This window comes from Mauremys mutica, chromosome 2 (assembly GCF_020497125.1).
Source record: "Mauremys mutica isolate MM-2020 ecotype Southern chromosome 2, ASM2049712v1, whole genome shotgun sequence".
Lineage (NCBI taxonomy): Eukaryota > Metazoa > Chordata > Testudines > Geoemydidae > Mauremys > Mauremys mutica.
Window position 1 is genome coordinate 165,601,799 of NC_059073.1, and position 23,387 is coordinate 165,625,185.

The following is a 23,387-nucleotide window of genomic DNA, read 5'->3' on the forward strand; positions in this document are numbered from 1 at the left end:
AAGATAAAAATAAATTAGTGGACTGACAGTTTTTCCATGTATGTACATACAGAGGACTGGGGAAGGTTGAGGTCAGCAAAAGCACTTTAATCATATCCTTACATAGTAAATAAATGTGCTACCAATAAGCTATCAGCTTACACTAACTGATCAGGAGATAAATGTTTGACACCTCCTGAAATCTTCCTGGATGCTAGAACTCCTCACAAAATATCATATTACAAAATGTTTCAATTAAAGAAGAGAGACTACACTTTTATAAAAAAATTTTGCAAAAAAATATGCCCCTTCTTTAGGCTCACTGACCTAGAAATAAAAATGTGCATGAAGTTTATCCCCATTTAGATTAGTTGCTTTCACACTGACATAATGTGAAAACTAGTGAGCATTGCAAGAGTTCAGTCCACCAATCAGGCCCTCACTGATTAAACATTTATTTCAGAATTAATTAAAATGATGCTTATAATTAACACATTATCTAGTTAATCTTTACAACACATCTCTGAATTAGGCATTATTTTCATTTTATAGATTGGAAAACTATGCCAAAGATGTTGAGTGGATTGCCCAAGGCCACAGAAGGAGACAATTATTATAGGCAGACCTCAGAGAGTTTAAGCCTGGAGAGACCATTACATCATCTAGCCCGACTTCGTGTATACCACAGGCCATTAAATTTCACCCAGTTACCCCTATACTGAGGCCAATAACTTGTGTTTAACTAAAACATATTTTCCATAAAGGCATCCAGTCTTGGTCTGAAAGACATCAAGAGAAGGAGATTCCACCACTCCTCTTTGTAATTTGTTTCAATGTTTAATCATTCTCAGTGTTAAAATATTATGCCTAATTTGAATGTGTTTTGCTTCTGCTTCCAGTCACTGGTTCTTGTGATGCCTTTCTCTGCTAGAATAGAAAGCTCTTTAGTACTAGGTATTTTCTCCCCATGAAGGAAGTTAGACATTAATCAAGATACCTCTCAATCTTCTTTTTCTGATAAGCTAAATAGATGGAGTTCTTTAAGAGTCACTGTAAGGCACTGTCTCCAGCCCTCAAATTGTTTCTGTGTCTCTTTTCTGGACCCTCTCCAAATTTTCAGCATCCAAGGATCACACTAGCCTCTTTTCCCCCCCATAGCATTGCACTGGAAGCTCATGTTGAATCGCTTGTCCATGATGACCCTCTAATTCCTTTTCAGAATCACTGCTTTCCAGGATACAGTCCCCCATTCTGTAGGTATGAGCATCCCTCCATGTTCCTAAATGTATGACCTTGCATTTGGCTGTATTACAGTAAACTTGTTTGAATGGACCCAGTTAACCAAGTGATCCAGGTCGCTCTGTTTGACTGCCCCATCCTCCTCATTATTTACTACTCCTCCAGTTTTTGTTTCATCTGTAAATTTGATCAGCAGTGATTTTATATTTACTTTCAGATAACTGATGCAAGTGTCAGGCCTAGTACCGATATCTCTGGAAACCCACTAGAAACACCCCCATTTGATCGTGATTCTTCACTGACAATTACTTTCAGATCTGTCAGCTAGTCAGTTCCTAATCCACTTAAGGTGTGCTCTACTGATATTGTAGAATGGCATTTTTTTAGAATTAGAACTCTAGAGTTCTTGGCTACCAGACATTTCTCCAAACAGCTTTCTTAATCTGAAATTCATTGAAATTCAAAGTTAGGGCCTGATTTTCAGAAGTGCCGAGGCCCTGCACCTCTCCTTGACTTCAAATGAAGTTGTGAGTACTCAGTACCTCTGGAAAAAGAATGAACCCTTTGGAGGCTTCTTGAAAAATCCTCTGAACCACTAAGCCTCAAAAGGTCCAGTGACAGTAGGTTTAATCATAGAATCATAGAATCTCAGGGTTGGAAGGGACCTCAGGAGGTCATCTAGTCCAACCCCCTGCTCAAAGCAGGACCAAACCCAACTAAATCATCCCAGCCAGGGCTTTGTCAAGCCTGACCTTAAAAACCTCTAAGGAAGGAGATTCCACTACCTCCCTAGGTAACCCATTCCAGTTCTTCACCACCCTACTAGTGAAAAAGTTTTTCCTAATATCCAACCTAAACCTCCCCCTCTACAACTTGAGACCATTACTCCTTGTTCTGTCATCTTCTACCTCTGAGAACAGTCTAGATCCATCCTCTTTGGAACCCCCTTTCAGGTAGTTGAAAGCAGCTATCAAATCCCCCCTCATTCTTCTCTTCTGCAGACTAAACAATCCCAGATCCCTCAGCCTCTCCTCATAAGTCATGTGCTCCAGCCCCCTAATCATTTTTGTTGCCCTCCCCTGGACTCTCTCCAATTTATCCACATCCTTCTTGTAGTGTGGGGCCCAAAACTGGACACAGTATTCCAAATGAGGCCTCACCAGTGCTGAGTAGAGGGGAATGATCACATCCCTTGATCTGCTGGAAATGCCCCTACTTATACAACCCAAAATGCCATTAGCCTTCTTGGCAACAAGGGCACACTGTTGACTCATATTCAGCTTTTCGTCCACCGTAACCCCTAGGTCCTTTTCTGCAGAACTGCTGCCCAGCCATTCGGTCCCTAGTCTGTAGCAGTGCATGGGATTCTTCCGTCCTAAGTGCAGGACTCTGCACTTGTCCTTGTTGAACCTCATCAGATTTCTTTTGGCCCAATCCTCTAATTTGTCTAGGTCCCTCTGTATCCTATCCCTACCCTCCAGCGTATCAAGCACTCCTCCCAGTTTAGCGTCATCTGCAAACTTGCTAAGGGTGCAGTCCACACCATCCTCCAGATCATTAATGAAGATATTGAATAAAACCGGCCCCAGCACCGACCCTTGGGGCACTCCACTTGATACCGGCTGCCAACTAGACATGGAACCATTGATCACTAGCCATCACAAACTATAAAAAAATAAAGAAATGTAAAATGAACTTACTGGTAGGTAAAAATAGTTGTTTTGTATATACCACAGTGTTTGAGCACTTGATTCGGGAAAACTTGCATTTGATGAATTAAGAACTGGGATGAAAATTATCACAGGATCATCCAGGAAAAACTAGAGGAAAATAATATGAAGTTTGTTAGTATCTTCAGTGGTGACAGATCAAAGAAGTAAACAGAGAGGGAAAAGCTCAATCATTAATTACTTATTTTGACAGAAGCAGAATCAGAGGTCCCAAGTCATTTTTGAATGGAATGCAATGGGGTTTATATTCAAATTACCATCATGTGTGCCCACACTGCAAAAGAAAATACATCATGAAGTACTTTGATGTAAACTTATATTTTGGCTGGGCAGAATTACATTTTAAAAATAATTTTGACAGAGAATATTGATGTTTATTGTTAAGCATTTTTAATTCAAATTTTCACAACTGCAAAATCAAGGAGGGATCAGACAATAATTATTTAATGACACTAGACATTGAGATTCAAAAAGTTAAACTGTTAAAACACAAATAGTCAACATCACATGTCAATATATGCAAAGTAAATATCATTAAATAATACCAATAAGTTCGCAAACAGCATTTTTGTTACTTTGTCTATCTGTAAATTTTTATTGTCATAGATGAAATATTTTTTGTCAGCTTGTGTGTGTATGGTGACATCAACATTTACCAATACAAATCTAACCCTTCCAACATACATTCATCTACCTTCAAGCATTGCCATTAAGCAGTCTACAGCAATCTGTGGAACTAGAAACATAAGTTTTATTATACTATGAACACGTACCAGTGCCAGGTGAAATAGGAGACTGAGTAAAACAAAAAATAATAAAAGAATACACAAGGGGAAAAATACACAGAAATGTTGTCAGTTTTCATGAAACAAACACCAATTACTTCTGAAGTATGTGTTTGGATTTTGCTCTCTTTCGTCAAACCATCTCCACTTGCTATCTCACTTATGTCACTTTGGAGATTCTGTAGTGCCTATATACACGGTATTTTAATGTAGCATTCTCTTTTCTCTCCATTAGAGATAACTCAGCCTTTGCATTCACATCCTTGGGGGTGGGGAGGAGGGAGTGAAATGGAAAGAAAGCTGTATTTTTATTAACCCCAATGTTTGCCAGTATTTCAGCAAACTACCATTAAGTTCTTATTTTCACCTTTAATTTATATTCCAAGCAGATTTTTCTCTCACATTCATATAATCTATCCTCTGTTTTGGACCGTGTGCAATGCAGGATGACAGTGCTTGCTGTGCTGATGCTCCTTTGAAGAGGAACCTAGGATGAGCACTTCTGTGCTTTTCTAATTTATCTGACCAGAAGACTGTACAAATGCAAGATAGTGATACCAGGTTCTTTTCAGCTTCATAACTAACTTGTTAGCTTCCAGGGGTGTTTGCATTGAGGTATTTAGAGTTAAGTGGCAAGTCATCCACTACAATCAAATCTAACAAAATCAAAAACAAATTGTTTAAAAATATACCTTTATCACTAATTAAAACTAATATTATCACAAAAATGCAAGGTTAAAATAAAAAAGAAATGCATGTAGGGCTTTCTTGTGCCTTTAAAACATGGCCTCACTCTGGGGCCAGTTCAGAGGGGCACAACTCTCCCATTCGTAGTTCCCAGAGGCACTGTATATGGGATATGCAGATCTGAGGGAGTTTTAGGAAGAGTAGCTAGCCACTACTGCAGCTTTTGAAAGGGTGCAGAGAACACTCCCCTCCCATGTAAGGCCAGCCTTGCAGCACAGCACAGAGAGGGATATGCCCCTAACATGGCTCTCTCTGCACACCCTTTGAAGAGGTCAGGGCTGCTGGAAGTGCAAGAGCTAATTGGGATGTCTCACTTACTTGTGTACCAGTGGTGGACCAGACATAATCTTTCCCTAGGATGATGTTGCTTTTTTAAATGCATTTTTATCATTAAGTCACTGGTATTATAATTATTTATTTGTGTTACAGTAGCATCTACAGGCCCTAACTGAGATAGGCACCTCATTATGCTAGGTACTGTACAAAGAGATAATAAGAGACAGTCCCTGCCCTGAAGAACTTGAACAATAAATAGAAAAAACAGACAAAGGTTGGGTGAAATATTTATTATTATTATTATTTATTATTATTTATTATATGCTAGAACAATTTGCTGAAGAAATCAAGTCTGAAGAATCAGGGCAGAAACAAAAACCATTTTTCACTGTTTGCATTTGCATACAGGTGCTGGCTTATTTTGCCAGGTTCTAGAGCATTGGTTATTGGCCACTGCTATGTTCTTAACATTTTATATGTGTGCATTGAGCCCAAATGGGTCTTGACTCCTAATATACCCTTTTAAAATCTGCACGTTTCTACATTAGTTTATTTTTGTTTTTTTTAAAAACATGTTTCAGCCAATTCTAGATTTGATGACAAAAAGACAAAGTATTATTTTTCAAATATTAAAAAAAGTGAACAAAGAATTGTAAACTTCCTATCTTTACTTACCTGCCTAAGGTAAATGTCACAGACTCATCAGATTTAAATATATTGAATAAATATGATGCACACAACCATGTAGTTAAATAAGTTTACCTTCTCCCCTAATATATTTACAAGAGTCTGTCAACATGGGGTAAAATTTTGAAATAACATTGAAGAATTTAGTTACACACCTACCATTAACATTAATTGAAATCACAGAAATAAATCCTGCCCTTCTTTAGATCTTTGACACCAGAATTCATTTAAGGGATAAGCACTGGGAACTGTGTTTTATGAGGCCTTAATCAAACCCACCCAATGTAATAAATCTCCATAATATACTAAATTAAACTCAAATTTTCCTCTGTAATCCCTGTATTATATCATTGTGGTACCCAAAAGGAATACTCTGTAGAGGCATAAAGATTTCTTCATTGAACTATAAGTGTATATTTTGATAAACAGATTGTAAGGCAAAGCTTATTTAAATATATAATATGTGTGCACATCAAGACTTTAAAATAATCACACCTTAGAAAATAATTTATAGTGCCAAATTATCTGTGGATGTAAATTCACATATTTACAGATTCCAAGATCAGAAGGGACCATTGTGAACATCTAATCTGATCTGCAAAACACATGCCATAGATCTTCTCCAAATTAATTCCTGCTTCAAGTAAAACAGCTGTGGTTGAATTAGAGCATATCTTTTAGAAAATCCAATCGTGATTTAAAAATTGCCAGTGATGGAGAATCCACCACAATCTTTCAAATGTTATTCCAAAGTTTAATTATTTTCATGTGCCTTATTTCTAGTTGGAATTTATCTGAATTCAACTTCCAGGCACTGGATTTTGTTACACCTTTGTCTGCTAGATTGAAGAGCCCTCTATTTTCAAATTTCTGTTCCTCATGTAAGTACTGACAAACTGATCAAAATCATTCCTTGATAAGCTAATTAGATGGAACTCCTTGAGTCTTTCACTGCTCAACATTAACACAACATTACCAAAACTTAACAGCGACATCTACTTCCTGAGAAAATGCAAGAAACAAAACATTATTCCCAGAGGACTCACCATCTATAACCCTCTGATCATCTCCTACAACTCCAAATATGCTGAACAGCTCTGCAGAAGGTCTTCAGAAAAAATGGAGAAACCATCTCCTGCACCTCACATACTCCAGAAGGAACCACTCAAACAAGAAAGAGGAGGTTTTTTACCTGTAACAGGAGGTTCTTCAAGATGTGTGGTCCCTATCTGTATTCCATGTACCCGAAACTATAACAATGTTTAAAAGAGAACTGGATAAATTCATGGTGGCTAAGTCCATAAATGGCTATTAGCCAGGATGGGTAAAGAATGGTGTCCCTAGCCTCTGTTCACCAGAGGATGGAGATGGATGGCAGGAGAGAGATCACTTGATTGTTGCCTGTTAGGTTCACTCCCTCTGGGGCACCTGGCATTGGCCACTGTCGGTAGACAGATACTGGGCTAGATGGACCTTTGGTCTGACCCGGTACGGCCATTCTTATATTCTTATGTTCTTATGAAGTTAGAGAGTTTGAAAGTAGTGTGTTGGTCCACCCATGAGCCCTGACTTGCCTCATGTTTCCATCCAAGGTGATAAAGGGCATGGCGAACCAACTGCATCTTCAGTTCCTTCTCCATCATGAATCAGACAGATCCATAGCAAAGGGGAAGGAGGGTGGGAAGTGGAATACAGATTGGGACCACACATCTCAAAGAACCTCCAAATACAGTTAAATAACCTCCTCTTCTTTGAGTGATGGTCCCTATTGTATTCTGTTGAGGGTGATTGACAAGAAGTACCTAAGTTGGAAGAGGGTGTGAGGATGAGGACGGAATGGTTGTGCGGAGAACTGCCACACCGAAGGAGGAGTCCGCTGCAGAGTCCTGCACTAATGTTCAGTGTGTTGCAAAGGTGTGCACAGAACTGCATGTAGCCACTTTACATATGTCCTGAATCAGCATGTCTAGAAAGTGAGGCCTCGGGGGCTAGGTAACAAATCATCCATCTTTTGATTGAAAAGATGGGACTAATTGAAGAGGAGGTCTTCAATTGTGTTTTGCACCTCCCTAGAGAAACCGTATGAGTGGAGCCAAGATACCCGACACATAACTGTGGCCATAGCCATGGCCTTTGAGGAGGTATCTGCTGCGCCCACTGCTGATTGGAGTGCTGTTCCAGCTACCAGCTTCCCTTTCTCAATGATCACCCAAAAACTAGCCCTGTCGTGTTGAGGGAGACTATCAGTAAATTCCTCAAATTAGCTGTAATTCGAGAAGTCGAATTTGTCTAGAAACGCCTGATAGTTCCTGATCCTGAATTGAAGACAAGATGAGGAAAAGACCTTATGCCTCAAAAGGTCCAAACACTGCTCTCCTTGTCAGATGGTGTAAAGCAAGGTGCTGTTGTCTGTCTTGTTCAGTCACGGCTTACAAAAACAGGAAGTTTTGGGGGAGGTGTGGGAAGAGGAACTCGGACCCCTTAGCCAGAATGTAATAGCATCTTTCAGCCCCTTTGGGCGTAGGGATGTATGTGGCCAGGGTGTGCCATACTGTTCTGGCAGGCTCAAGAATGGCATTTTTAATAGGCAGTACAACTCTAGTTTGTCCTGAGGAGTGGGGTATATCCCGTAGTCTATGCTGGGTAACATAGATTTCCTCCAGTGGAATCTGGAGTTCCCCCGCAACTCTGCACAGCAGATCTTGAAACTGCCTAAAGTCATTCAGGGGTGAAGGAGATGCTGTAGTCACTGCTTCATCTGCAGATGAGGAAGCAAACCTTTCTGGTTCTGGTGGCACCATCAGAACTGGGCTAAGGCTCTTCTACCAACAGATCCAAGTGCCTGCTAGAAGGAGCTCTCAATGGAGAGGCAGGTGAAGACTCTCTTGCAGATCAGGCTGGTTCTGAGGAGGCTATTGGGACCAGGGTAGTATGGCCAGTAGGCCGTATCTGGGGGATGCTGAGGTGGTCCCTACAGCATGGGGTACCAGTGGATCTGTGGTGGGTGAAGTTGTGGGAGTTGCCAAGACCAGGACAGCCTCTGTGAATGCAAGTATGGATGGTTAGTAAGTATCAACAGTCCCTCTCCAGCTTCTGATTCATTGGTGGAAGAGAAGGCAGACTCTGGTTCCATTGGTGATACCGCTGGAGCCAATGAAAGGGTGTAGTCCATCGGAGTGGGTGGAAAGGTGTTCTGCAGTTGAAGCATATCACAAGGGGAGAAATAATCTCCCTATAGGTAGAAAGGCCTGACAGACTCTGGTTCTGTTAAGGTGAATGCGACCTGGGGCTCAAACACAGTTCCTGATCTCCCCAGTGATAGAGATACCCTCGGTACTGGTGTTGGTGCCATGGACTTCCGCAGAACGGGCAGATTCCGCAGCTTGTGGGGCATCAGTGCTGAGAGTACTGGTGGGTTAGTGCTCAGAACCACCGGATCCCCTTGTTCGTGGGACTTCATTTAATGTCGTTACACTGATTGCTTCAGGAAAAAAAAACTGACTGTGAGATCCTTAGCAAACATCACATCCATGACAATCTCTCCACTGCTGAAAGGACAGCTATACAGACCTTGAAATCCAACCACCAGATAGCAATCCAACCAGCAGACAAAGGGGGTGTCATTGTAGTTCTCCTCCATCATGACTATGTCAATGAGGACAACAACAACTCTCTGACACCACCTACTATAAATAACTCAAAGAAGACCCCACACTAGAATTCATCCAAGAATTTAAGGAAATCATCAAATCCTTTCTCGAACAACACAAAAAAAAATCTACATCCTCATGCCCCACGAACCCACCCCAGGGACTTTCTACATGCTTCTCAAAATACACAAACAAGGGAACCCAGGCAGGCCAATCATATCTAGCCATGGCATTCTTACTGAAGGAACATCAGGACTCATAGAAACCATCCTCAAACTACTCAACCACACAAAGGGCCAGCTTCTTCCAAGACATAATCAACTTCCTCCAGAAACTCTGCAACATTGAATTTATGGCTGAAATTATGGCTTATTACAACAATCTGTAACCCACTAGCCCCCCTTTTTTGGTCTCTGACTGCAGAAGTGTTAACAGGCCACTTCACCCTGAATAGTCCATTAGAATATGTTAACTACTTATGCTGAACAATCTGTTCCACCTTGTATTTAGCTGTGACACTCTGAATACCTTTCTCAGACCTGAAGAGCTCTGTATAGCTCAAAAGCTTGTCTCTTTCACCAACATAAGTTGGTCCATTAAAATATATTACCTCACCCACCTTTGACGGTAAAGCATTTTTCAATCCTTTACTCATTCTTATGTCTCTCCTCTGTGACCTTTACAAATTTTCAACATTCTTCTTGAATTGTAGACACCAAAACTGGATGCAGTATTTCAGAAGCACTCACACTAGTGCCAAATACATAGGTAAAATAACTTCCCTATTCCAACTTAATATTATCCTTTTATATCTCCAAGGATCACATTAGCTCTTTTGGCCACAGCGTTGCACTGGGAGCTCATGTTTAGCTGATCACCCACAATGACCCCCAACTCTTTTTCAGAGTCTCTGCTTCTCAGAATTGAGTCCCCTTTCCTGTGAGTTTGGTCTACATTCTTTGTTCCTAGATGTCTGACCTTACATCTGACCATATTAAAAGACATTGTTTGCTTCTGCCCAGCTTACCAAGTGATCCAGATTTATCTGTATCAGTGACCTGTACTCTTCATTATTTACCACTCTCTCCCAGTAATTATTTTTTGTTTTCTTCCAGGTCATTGACAAAAATGTTGGATAGCATAGGGCCAAGAAGAGATCCTTGCAGGGCCCCTCTAGAAACACACCTGCTCAATCATGATTCCTTGTTTACAATTACATTTTGTGACCTATCAGTTAACCAGTTGTCAAAATGGGATTGTAAAGGGGACAGCTGCATTTTCTCCTGTTGAATTTACCCATTTTCAGCAGCAGCAAATTTTACTCATAAACAGCTGACACAGTCTTTTACTAAGTCAGCAGACACTGGTGTTCCCTTTTAGAGACAGACTCCCCCGTGTTGGCCTTATCAGCCATGGCCCCACCTTTATCCCACACCCTTTAAGGAACCTAGTATCCAGGGATGTAATAGAAGGGATTCTGGCCAGCTGCTTGTCTCCTTGCCCACTTTGCAGATCCTTACAGAGGCTGGTTAAAACTTGGTCTAAAGGGAAGAAACAAAACAACCCTCAAATAATAGATTTTAAATAGGAAAATGGTCTCTTTCAAATGTTTTTTTTTCAGTTAGGTATTACTAGTATTACAGTAGGACCGACAGGTGTCTAGTTGCTCTACAGACACATAGCAATGGAGAGTCCCAGCCTCAAAGAGCTCACAAGCTTATTATCTGGATAGAGAAAGCAGACATGGGGTGAGAGAAAGGGTATAAAATACAAGCACAGGGAATGCAGTGGTGGTTCAAAAATGTAATGTTAGCACCACATTTAAAAATAATTTTGAGTGGGTTTTATTTTATTTTTATTTATGTATTATGTATATAAACTGTATTCTAGGACTGGGTAGATGTGATGGAGGCAGGAAGGAATTAGCTAAAAGCAAAAACAAAGGAAAGGAGAGGTGACATTGTGTTGTATCAACCAGGCAAGTTACTAACAACTTCAACAGGACTTTATTTTTACAGTGGAAACCTCTGTACCAAGCTGCTGCTGCACCCTCTGTAACTCTCACTCAGCCTCCTCAACTCCTCCCCACTCCTTCCTGTTTCCTGTCCTTTCAGACTCCCAACAGCCAGTGCTCCCAGTTCTAATAATTACAAGCACATCTAAACACCGCATTCCCTCCTCTCTTAAGAAACTCTCCCAAATAAACAAACATTGTTGTTCTAACCACAGGAACAAATAGAAAACAAGACACTATACTACTGGCAGAAATATTACACTGGAAACACTGTAGATACTACATGACACAGTCTTTAGTCCAGACAGGTGGTCGTCTGGGTCTGACAGGCCGTCTCTCAAGCCCCGGTTCCAGTGCTATGTCTTATTGTGTTGGTTTTATGGTGAAGTCATCCAATGCAGACTGGGTGTTGGCATAATCTCCTCTTGGTGCATAGGCAGGTGCAAGCTAAGAAGCATTCCATACCTGCCCATCAGAAAGTCAATAGGTGTAAGGTCCCTTCTTCTCTATGATTTTAAGAGGAGCTGTGAATTTATGGTCCCCGTTGTGTAAAATTCTAGGTTTTCATATTCTAAAAAAGGAACCACACTCAAACTTTGATTCCTTAGCACCCCACCGCTTGTCTGTGAAAGCCTTATACTTTGCATGGTTCTTTTCAACTGTTTTTCTCACATCATCCTCGTTTGGGGCATCAGGTCATGCCTTTAACAATCCAGCAATGTTCAGTTTAGTATTCATTTGTTTCCTATGAAGTAACACTGTGGGTGATCTTTATGTTGTGGCATGTCATGTAGCCCGGTATGCTTGTAAGAAATCAGTAGTGAAGGGTATCCACCATCACCCTTCCAATTTAGCTGTTTGCAAACTCTCTTTTAAACCTCTGTTAAACCGTTCGATTTCCCCATTGGCTTGAGGGTAATATAGGGATGACCTTCTGTGTAAAATGTTCCTCTCTGCTAGAAAGGTTTCAAACTCCAGGGAAGTAAATTAACTACCATTATCAGAAACCAGTTCTTTGGGGTTACCTTCCCTGCTAAAAACTGAAGAGAGGAACTTAATTACTGTAGCAGAAGAGATTTGTGATGTAAACGCTACCTCAGGCCATTTATTGAAATAGTCTATTAAAGTGATGGCAAAATGACAGTCAATTGGAGCAGTATCAAAGGGTCCTACAATGTCAATCGCCACTTTTTCCCATGCAGATTCAGGAAGAGGAACAGGCTGTAATGGAGGGGTACATGTCACTGCTGTCTTATCATGCATTTGGCAAGTGACACAGGATTTTATGAGTGTTTGAGAGTCCATTCCTGGCCACCAATACAGATCCCATAGTCGTTGTTCGGTTCTGACAATTCCTTGATGAGTATCGTGTGCTAGGTTTTGACTGTAATTCTTCTGGCACAAGTAGCCAGTATGTACCTCATAGCACACAGCCATCGAGCAAAGAAAGTTCATCGCGAACTCTAAAATAAGGCAGCAAAACTGGGTCAAGGTTTTTAGGGTTACTGGGCCATCTCTTTGTCAGAAATTCCCATAGTTTTTGTTGAATTGGACATGCTGAACAAGCAGCTTGAAATTGTTCTCTTGTAACTGCAGTAAGAGTGCTTGTAATAAGCGCAACTACTACATCCTCATCCTCCAGTGGACCATCTGTGAAAGCAAAGGCAGGCGAGAAAGGCAATCAGCTACCACATTTTTGTTTCCAGGCTTATATTCCAGGTCATAATTGAAAGAGAGTAGTCTTGCAGACCATCTAGCAATACAATATCCTGCTCTTCCCAGTCCTTTCATGGTGAGCAACGTCGTCAAAGGGCTGTGGTCTGTGCGCAACTTGAATGTGTGGCCCCACAGGTAAGTTCTCCATTTTTCAGTAGCCCATAGACAAGCAAGTGCTTCTTTTTTGACTGTAGAATATTTTCTCTCAGCATTATTCAGTGTCCTTGAAGCAAATGCAACACATTGAGAAGACAGGAAGAATGGAGAGGACCAGACAGGGTCGGGAGAAGAAAAATGAACTGAAAAGAGTGTGAAGAAGGAAGCAGGAGAGGGTTGGAGCAAGCAGCCAATCAGCATAGAGGAAAGAATGTCCTGAGTTTTGGTAAAAGACACAGTACTGTTTTCATAGCTCCATGCAGATAACAAAGATATATGCTTGTGAGACAGTGTCATGCCTTTATTCACAACTTCCTCTTCTATACCTTCTATGGCGGATGTGGTAGAGGTACCTCTGATTTACTTGAATTGCCTGACATGTGTATAAGACTGGCATAAAAATCTGCCGTTCTTGGGAGCATCAGAACTCCCCTAGGTTCGTAAATGCTCTAAAGCAGGCCTGCACAACATGCGGCCCGCGGAGCCTCACTGTGCGGCCCGCGGAGCCTCACTGTGTGGCCCGCGGGGGTATTCTAAATCCCCCGCACACGGCGCTCTGCGGGCAGCCCAGTGCCCTTTGACTCCCGGCTGCAGCTGGGATTTAAAGGGCTCAGGGCTCCCCGTGGCTGGGAGTCAAAGGCTCTGGGCTGCCCGCAGCCGCGGGGAGCCCTGAGCCCTTTAAATCTCAGCCGCGGCCGGGAGTCAAAGGCTCTGGGCTGCCCGCAGCCCCGGGGAGCCCTGAGACCTTTAAATCTCAGCCGTGGCTGGGATTCAAAGGGCTCTGGGCTGCCCGCAGAGATTCCCGGCCGCAGCTGATATTTAAATGGCTCAGGGCTCCCCACCGCTTCGGGCAGCCCAGAGCCCTTTGAATCCCGGCCACGGCTCCAGCAGATGGGCTGGGGCTGGGATTTAAAGGGCTCGGGCTCCCCTCAGCGGCAGGAGCTCTGGGCTCTTTAAATCCCTGCCCCAGCCCCAGAAAGCTCCGGGTTCCCCCAGCCACCGGAGCCCTGGGCCCTTTAATTTGCCCCTGAGGGCTCCCAGCCACCTCTTCAGCTGGGAGCCCCTGGTTGATTTAAAATCAAGTATCACCTCCCCACCCCCAACCTTCCTTTTTGGCCCACAGCTGTTTTGGTGGGGCGGCGCTGGGGAAGGAGGGTTTGTTTCTGCAGGGCTGGGCGGTGCTGGGGCGGGGTGTTTTCACAGGGCCGGGATGTGCTGTGGGGGGGCGTGTTTCCGTTGGGCCAGGGGGTTTCAGCCCTCAGCTGTTTTCTTTGGAGTAATGTGGCCCTCGCCGCTTTACGAGTTGTGCAGGCCTGCTCTAAAGCTACTCTCACCATGGCTTTAATCCTGTTAGGGTCCACAAATTAGGTTTATGACACAGACTGACAAGGCACAATGAGAATTAAGATTTTATATTTTCTATCCAGCTACTCATTAAATCTCCCAAGTTTGATGACCTAATAGGTCTTTTCTATCTCTGTCTCCCTGAGAGTTCAGGATTATTCCCTACAGTATATTTCCTAGTGCTTTGTTCCATCCAGTTAAAATTCCCAGCAAAAGGGGCACCTTCCTTTCCCACAGATGAATACTGCACACTGTAACATAACTCACTACATCTAATCTTCAATGAGACCAGGATTAGACGCCGCTGGCTACAGTTAAAAAGCATTTCTGATATTTACATTACATCGGCTGTTTTTAAATTTCATCCTATTATTCCTGGCTATATTACTGTAACAACATAAAACTAGATTCAAATATTCAGTAAAAAAATACTTCGAATTATCAGTGTTCTCTACATCTGTCCCTTGCAATATGAAGTGTGAGTTTGAGTTGGCATTTTGGGTTTGATTTTATGATTTATTACATACACTATGGGTAGATAACCATTAGACCTTAATGGCTACATTTTGCCTTTTCCTAATGAAAGAGTTCATGGAAATAAATGCAGTTAATGGACTCTATTCTTAAGAACATGTTGCTGGGAGCTATAATAAATGATACTTCAGTCTCACCCACAATTTGCTATTAATATTAAGCCAATGCAAATTTTGCAATAATATTTTAAAGTCATTTTTTAAAATCAGAGCTAAGATTTAGTGCCAAGGTGGGAATTGTACTTAAAATGATCATCAAATGAATATCATGGAACATGGTTATTTGTCAAAAGTGCTAATTCTACAAGACAATAAGGCTTTAAAGTACAGCTTTTGAAGCCCTACAGTCATTTGCATTCTGAATAAAAGAAGAACTTGAACTAATTAAAGCCAATTTGTTGAAAAAAGCATCATTTTGACCTTGTTCGTTTTAGGAACAATTTTTAATTTTTTAACATTCATACGCTAGTGTAGTTTTAACTTCAACCCAAAAGTAAACGTCTTTGTTTCATTTCTACTTACAATTACCCAAAAGAAGAAATGCAAAATTTGGATCCAGACTGAGAATGGAATTTAGTAGAATTTTGATAATGTTTGACTCTGGGGTTTGTTTTGAGCCTATCTCTTCTTATCATACAAGGTGGGGAATGTGAGGGCAACCTCTCATCCCCCAAAGGCAACCCCACCACCAACCAACCTACAATTATCTTCATAGACTGAACCAGATAAAGTTCTAGTAGATCTTGCTCCTTTCACAAATCGTACATGTCAGTGTTTAGGAACTCAGACAAGTAGATTTCAGCATTCAGACATCTCAAGTGTAGTTATTACAAATGGCTGACTACTGTCTCCTGAAAAATGCTATGTGAAAGCAAACCAAAAAAAAAAAAGTAATATATATTCAAAACAATTCTGTAATTAACTGAAGGACATTTACCATTTTCAAACTACTTTAAAAACTCTAAGTAATTAAGCCCAGTAACTACCCTGTGAAAGAGTGAAGGGTACAATTGTCAAAAGTGCTTTTCCTAAGTACCATTGACCTTCAGTGAAACTAAGGCTATGTCTACACTGTGTACCTTCCAGCGGCACAGCTGTAAGGTCTCCCGTGTAGCTGCTTTTTGCCAACAGGAGAGAGCTCACCTGCCAGCAAAATAAAATCACCCCCAACAAGCGGCAGTAGCTTTGTCGGTGGGAAAGTGTCTCCCACCAACATAGCGCTGTCCACACCAGCGCTTTTTGTAGGTAAAACTTTTGTTGGTCAACAAAACCATAGCCGAAGGTTCCAAAGTGCCAAAGGCTCAGATTTTTAAGGCATTTAAGTGTTCAAAAGAGATTTAGGAACTTAGGAGCCTAAATTCCATTCACTGTCAATGGGATTTTGGTTCCTAAGTGCCTAAATCCCTTTTGAAAATGAGATTTAGTCTCCTAAATAAGTTAGATATATGCTGAACACAGCAATACCAACATACTTTAAACATCTGGTGTAAATCACTTTTGAAAAAAAATACTCTAAGTAAATAGTACTATTCCCATTTTTAGATGGGCAACGGAGGCAGAGAAATTACAAGACTTTCCCAGTTTTAAAGAGGGAATCAGGCATGGGGCCAAGAAAATAAACAGTTCTTGGCTCCTATGCTCTGCTCAAGCCACTAGACCATGTGTCCCTCAGATTAAAAGTGGACAGTTGATTCCAATGCTATGCAGCCACAGGATTGGAGGCTCACTGCCCTTTTTAATGAAAATTTAGAAATCAGTCAGTCCCCCCCTCAGAATTCCACTGAAATGCAATCATTCGTTTACCTGTGAATTGTGTATTTAAGAGATTAGTAATGGACTATTAATACAATTACATGAATTTATCGTATTACAAGAGAAGAGAAGAGCACATTCCTGTGTTACTGGAAATGGAAAGCAATTTGTCATTTTGGCCTTCCGCAGAGAAGTAATCAAAGATCAGAAAGAAAGAAGAAAATAAGAGAATAGCCAGGATTTGACCGTATTAATTTTAAAGAGTGATCTTGCTCAGTTTGAAATCAATTTTTCTATTAACTGAATTGGGACCTTAAATAATACATTTAATTTCATATAAATGAGAAATAATTAAACTGTATTAGAAGCCATTTTTATTATATGGTAGAATGCCCCAAGCACCTAGGATCTGCAACAAAATGGCTTAACATTTCTCATTTTATCAACCATAACTCATTATCTAAACTAATAGGCACAGATTGTGGTTTCTGCCATGCAGGGGAGGGGGAAGAAAAAGGGAACAGCTATAGTGTTGAAGGGGGGGAGGGCATGTAAGTCATTATGCCTCTGAAGGACAGATTGGCAGAATGGCTCAGGGGAGTCAGTGCAAGTATTCTCAGCACTAGTCTTTCCTACACGAGCTTCCCTAGTGCCAGCCACTGGACAACAGCTAACATTCTGCGCCTTAGCCAATGTTCCCTCTATTTTTTCCATCCATGTGCAAAATGATTTTTGTTATGTTCACCAATATCGAGGTAATGTGTGGATGTGCACCACCAATAGAAACAAAAACCCTAGATATAATATATTTTTTAAAAAGTTACCATAGGGATAATTACTCCAGCCAGGACAGGTTAGGCATTTTAGAACTCACTACTCAAAGAATAAAATTTAAGCATAAGAGAGGAATAAAAATTATGAAATGCATTGACCAGTCAAAAAACTAAAATAACAGCACTTTGAAGGAATAAAATCACAGAGAATATATGTGCATAGCAGAAAGTATCAAAAAGTAACAACAACAAAAACAATAATACAAGTATGTGTGGGGAGGTGAGTTTGAAAGACAGAGTGTATGTATGTGTGTGTGAGAGAGACACGTGTGTGAGAGACAATGTGTCTGTATGTGTGTATGAGACAGTGTGTGTGTGTGAGTGAGACACCTATGTCTGTGAGAGACACACTGTGTGTGTGTGTGTGACATATGCTGCCCCTTTAAGTAGATCAGCATTCACCAGTCTTAAGCCTGCTTGTTCAGACACAGCAGCAGTCACCAGCAACTTCCATCCCACATCCTACTCCGGAGACCTGTCATGTCCCTCCCCTGCTCTGTGGAGATGCGGTGAGAGAGGGGGACACCTTGCTGTCAGAAACACCCCGTCCCCTCCCCCCCCGGAGATTCCTGGGAACAGCTGGCTAGGGGCTCCAAGGCAGAGGGTGTGGCAGTGGGGGGACGGGCACCTGACGTGCGCGACACTTGATAGACTGCTGGGTAGCCACGCAGCTTAGAGGAAACTTAGGTCCTAGCCATACCACCTACCCAGCTGAGTATCTCCCCTCCCTCTTCTTGGTGCTATAGAGTATCACTGGGCATGTTTGCCTGGCTCTGCCTACCATATAAGAAGAGCTAGATCATCACTCTACCTGGAAGGGAGAAGGGGAATGAGGCTTTTTGTATGCTTTTCCTCACTAATGCACTCATACAGGGCAAGACAGAATGTAGCCCTTTATGTTGCTTCTGTGTTCCTTACAATAATTGTAGCTAGTATTTTTACCCCATCTCACTACCAGTCTCTCTGATTTAAGTAACAGACATTTTTGGTAACATTTTCAAAGGCACCTTAGTGGCTTAGCTTTCATCCCACTAACAGGCTCCTAAGTCACTTTGGCACTTTTGAAAATTTTAACCTTTGTCATTTTAAAACAGATTTTCTTTTTTTTTTAACAAGGAATTTAAATTAAATGGTGTGTAAATTATGAACATGTTGTGGGGAACAGACAGGTGTCAGAAAAAATCAAAGTGAAATTCAAGCTCTTTGTACAGCATTTTGCAGACATTCTGCTAACATCATAATCCACTGAACTGATCCCTGGACTGTGATGAGCAAATATTTTGTTATTTTTTCTAACAATTAGGATTATTTATTTTTACACTCAGAGAATGTTTTAAGATTTCTCCAGTACCTTTTACATTAAAAAATTCTCCTAACAAACATGTCCAAGAACTGAATTATTGTTGAGGACGTCTCATACGCAGAGGTCAGAATTGATCACCCCCACTATACTGGATGTTTGCTTTGCTTTGAATTTCTGAGTCATTGGAAGGCCATTACTATCATTCACCCTACTGAAATAACTACAGACTACAACTTTAAAATGTCATCCAAGTAGATGATAAAAATAAAAATAGACCTCACTGGCACAGAACGAGAAACAAAACATCATTATGCTTACCATATTGAATATGGCCATCGTTAATGTTATAGTAGTAGTTGTGAATGTGAGAGTGATTCGTGGCCAGGGATGGTTTGCAATTATTCCAGATGATTTCAAAATCCATAACAGTGAAGCTGAGGCTTTCTTGCTGCATTGCTAAGTATAGAAAAAATGAAACACATAACAGCATGAGTATTCTTAATTCCTATGAATTCCTTTAGGTTATAATTAAGAATGATCACAATTCTGAATGGTATTAATATGTAGGTCAATTAACTCAAAAAGAACATTGCACAGAAGTGTTCAACTGTTATCTTGCCACAGTGGTTAATTATCTTTCTTATAAATTAAGAAAATTCTTGACATAATATCAGTCCTGGGATTCAGACTGCAAACTAGGTAATAGTTTATTAAACACCCACAATACAATACTACTAATATTAATAATAAATCATAATTAAGAATATAAAATTAATAGCAACATCATCATCACTATTACTAAACTTTTAAAAAAAATAACCAATGCCTGAAGGCCTCTGGGCATTTAAAGAAACAACTAAGGGAATGTTTTCACTGCACACTTAACCCAGATCTCTCACTCAGGTTTTTGTCCCTACCATCCACACCAAAAAAACTCACACCCAGGTTTGGAGGTGCTTGAAGCCCAGGCTAGTTTACACAAATGAGGATATAGATTAGAACCCACTCACATTACTGTAAGGACGCAGGGAAAAAAAACACTCCAGTGCTGATAGTTCTCTAATGCCCTTCTTACAACTCCCTCTGCAGGATGGGCAAGTTTTCCCGTAATTAACACAAATGACTGAGAAAGTATCCTATAGCGTCTCAGCACAAAGAACCAGGGATGTCTGTGTCCCTCACATGCCCTTCCTTCCCTCCCTCTCTCATAGGCAAATGTGGAAACAGTAAGGACACAGTAATATAAGTAGGGCTTTGCTGTGGGGATGTTCACATCCAAGTGAGGCTAACATGGGTGCTCAGACACAGATGCCAATTATAGGGCCGCCCAGAGGGGGGTGCAAGTGGGGAAATTTGCCCCAGGCCCTGCAAGGGCCCCCACAAGAGTTTTTCGGGTCCCCTGGAGTGGGGTCAAATTACCGCCAAAGCGGGGCCCTCCCCACTGCCAAAGACCCCAGGCCCCCTGAATCCTCTGGGCGGCCCTGGCCAATTACCCGGGTTGACTGTGCAGTGTAGACATAAACTAGCTGTTCAATGCAGGTTCAGGAATTGTCCTATGCAAAACTGTTTGCAAGAATGAGGTCTTTTAAATGGATATATTCAAAGTAGACCACAAAAAACATCAGGAAGTGGATCAAACAGAAAGCAGCAGAGATCTCCCAACAGTCATTTCCCCATATAATTATATAACTATTATGCTGATTTTTAAATATATATTCAAAACATATTTTTAGTCTTTTTAGTTTTAAAGACTTGTTTGCTGGTGCTTATTAAAGTTAAAGGAATGCCATTTTAGGAAATTGAAGTCCTCTCTTCAGCCATTGGCAAAATAAAGAAACATGACAGCTCAGATAACAGTCTCACTTGAGCAGTGAAGTAAATTGGATGTGTATTGCAGATGGTTTTGCATCTGGACATGCAACTGAGGGCACAATTTGGCACTAACACTAACATTCCTTATACACAGGGCAAAAAAATATTATTTCATCCACCTCCACCTGCGTCAGTCTGCACCATTTTTTCCCCTTATGGCCTCTAATCATGTAGACACAAAGTCTGGAGGCACAAGATATTCACATAACATAAACATTATGTGGGCTATGAAGCCAATATTAACTGTCCAAAGACTTCATTAATACAGAGTTACAGTTTCCCAATAGTATATTGTGCCCTTCTAAAATGTCAAATTCAGCTATGCTCCAACCTCTGAAAGCTAGGAAATGAAGAATTAAGGTACACACCAATCCATGACACAACCTTAACTCTGCCCTCTGCCCCAACATGCCAATAATACACATACTACCATTCTACCCTTACAGATAATAACCCCACATGTTGCCTTCCTTAGATCACAATCAGCCCCATTATTCAGGAAATGGGTGAAGAGTGTGAGTCATGATTACATTATCCCAACTGCTTATTAGAGTCTTTCATCTTGCCTCTATTTACTAATGCTAATGTCCCAGACAATACTTCTGCATAAAATCTGAGTCTGCCTGTGGATTTCAGAGCACTTTAAAATTATTGGTCTTAAATCAGGAATTTTGGTCTCAGAACAAAATCACCACAAGAATCACCTGCAGGACACAGGCAGAGAACAAGGAATATGCACAATACTCATTCTCTGAACCTCCCAAGAGCAGGGTTGAAACTCCCAGTTAATAGATCTAGCACAGGTTTAATGGCCACAGCATGCCACCTACTGACATCCAATTACTTGGACAATCGCATCCCAGAAACCTTCTGCCTTGCAAAGCAGCCCTAGTTTTGCTCCACATGTTTTTTTTACTCACATTGGCATATCAGCTTGGGTTGATCCGCTCTCTCTAGATGGAGAGGATTATAGAAGTGCAGTACTATAGTTCTGTGCAGTGAATCTGAGTTTTCTTTGTTAAAATCCATTGTCAAACTGAATCAAGCTATTAATACATTAATATGTCAGGAATCATGTGAACAATCTACAGTCTCTTGTGTACCTGCAGGGCTCTTCATCCCGAGAATAGTACTTGACATTATATATATATATTTAAAGGCTAATGGACTGAATTTTGTATAATTTCTTTTAAAATTTACTCTTCTGGTTTTTTTTATTATAACAATCGTGATATTTATTACTACATGTACAGACAGCAGATTTATTTTATGAGGAAAAATTCTGGAGACTACATTGCATTTCAGGAAACAATACATTGTGTAACAAATAAAAATTATCAATCAAAATTTGTTTTGGTGCTTTCATCAGGTTCTGTTCTTATTTTTGTTGTTGTTAGTGTCATCTTGATACTGTTGAAGTTACATATACTGTTGCCTTTGACCTGAAGAAAAATGTGGACACAGCCACTTTGTGACTTAGGAAATAAAGTTGTAGCAGGTTATTTCCAATCCCCAAAAACCTTTTAGGAGCACATCACAAAGTCTTTGGGGCACTTCGGCGGCAGGTCCCGAAGTGGAAGGACCTCCCACTGCCGAATTGCCGCTGAAGACCCGGAGCGGAAGAAGCTCTGGGGGCCCGGGCCCTGCAAGAGTTCTCTGGGGTCCCCAGAGCAAGTGAAGGACCCCCGCTCCAGGGCCCCCCAAAACTCTCGTGGGGGTCCCTGTGGGGCCCGGGACCTGGGGCAAATTGCCCCACTTGCCCCCCCCCGGGCGGCCCTGGGTCCAAATGACTTCTGCTGACCACCCTGAAACCATGGGATAGCCCAAAACAGGGACTCTGAAGGAATACTATGCAATTTTCATCATATGATTAAACCCAATTAATAAAGCTCAAAACTTAAAAATACACCATTGAAATTTTCACTGACATCCACTAGCAAAACAATTTGTGCATCTTTGACAAAATCTTTGTCAATGTGAAAAATTCTGCAAAAAATTCCCTGACAAACTTAAAAGGAAGCAAGTGCTGAGTATGAATTCTGTGACTAATATTTTGTACAGTGCTAGATGAAACCATATCAGAACCTAAGTAAAATAATTTGAGTAGTCTGAATCCTGGCTAAACACTACACAACCACCACAATTCAATACCACTGGAAAATTAGGCAAAAGTTTGATTCTGGGACGCTCAATACAGTGGGATCACTGAATTTCAGAACTGAGTTGTATTAACAGAAAAATCAGTTACTAACCTTTCATAACTGTTATTCTTCTAGATGTGTTGCACATATCAATTCCACTATTCTAGTGTGCACATCCCACACACAGTCACCGTACATTTTCCCGTCAGTGGTATCTGTCAAGGTGGTTCAAGAGCCCTCTGCTGCCGTAAAAACCATGGGCAAAAATAAATGTCTCAGCAGACCCAGAGCTTCCTCGGTTCCTTCTTTCTGGAAACTCTGATGTTGAGGATAGGAGGGTGAGTTGTGAAATGGACATGTACAACATATCTCGAAGAACAGGTATGGAAAGTTAGTAACCATTTTTTCTTCTTTGAGTGATTGCGCATGTGCAGCCCACTCCAGGTGACTCCCAAGCAGTAATATAAGAGGAGGGATTGGAGCTCATGTACACACAGATGGCTTGAGCAAATTTGGCATCATCTCTAGAATATTGGGTGGTGGCATAATGGGAAGTGAAAGTGTGCACCGACAACCAGGTTGCTGCTTTATAAATGTCCTGAATAGAGAGCTGCACTAGGAATGCCAGAT

General features: G+C 41.1%; 1 protein-coding gene across 2 annotated transcripts in view; it reads right to left on the reverse strand.

Moving 5' to 3' along the window:
* The window catches only part of ADCY2 (adenylate cyclase 2), a 435,859-nt gene that overhangs the window by 42,903 nt on the left and 369,569 nt on the right, over positions 1-23,387 (reverse strand). For both annotated transcript variants that reach the window (XM_045005617.1, XM_045005618.1), the window contains 2 exons: positions 19,063-19,200; positions 2,919-3,038 (listed from right to left, as the gene is read on the reverse strand). In XM_045005617.1, coding sequence (XP_044861552.1) covers positions 2,919-3,038; positions 19,063-19,200 — 258 coding nt within the window. The remainder of the gene's footprint in view (positions 1-2,918; positions 3,039-19,062; positions 19,201-23,387) is intronic.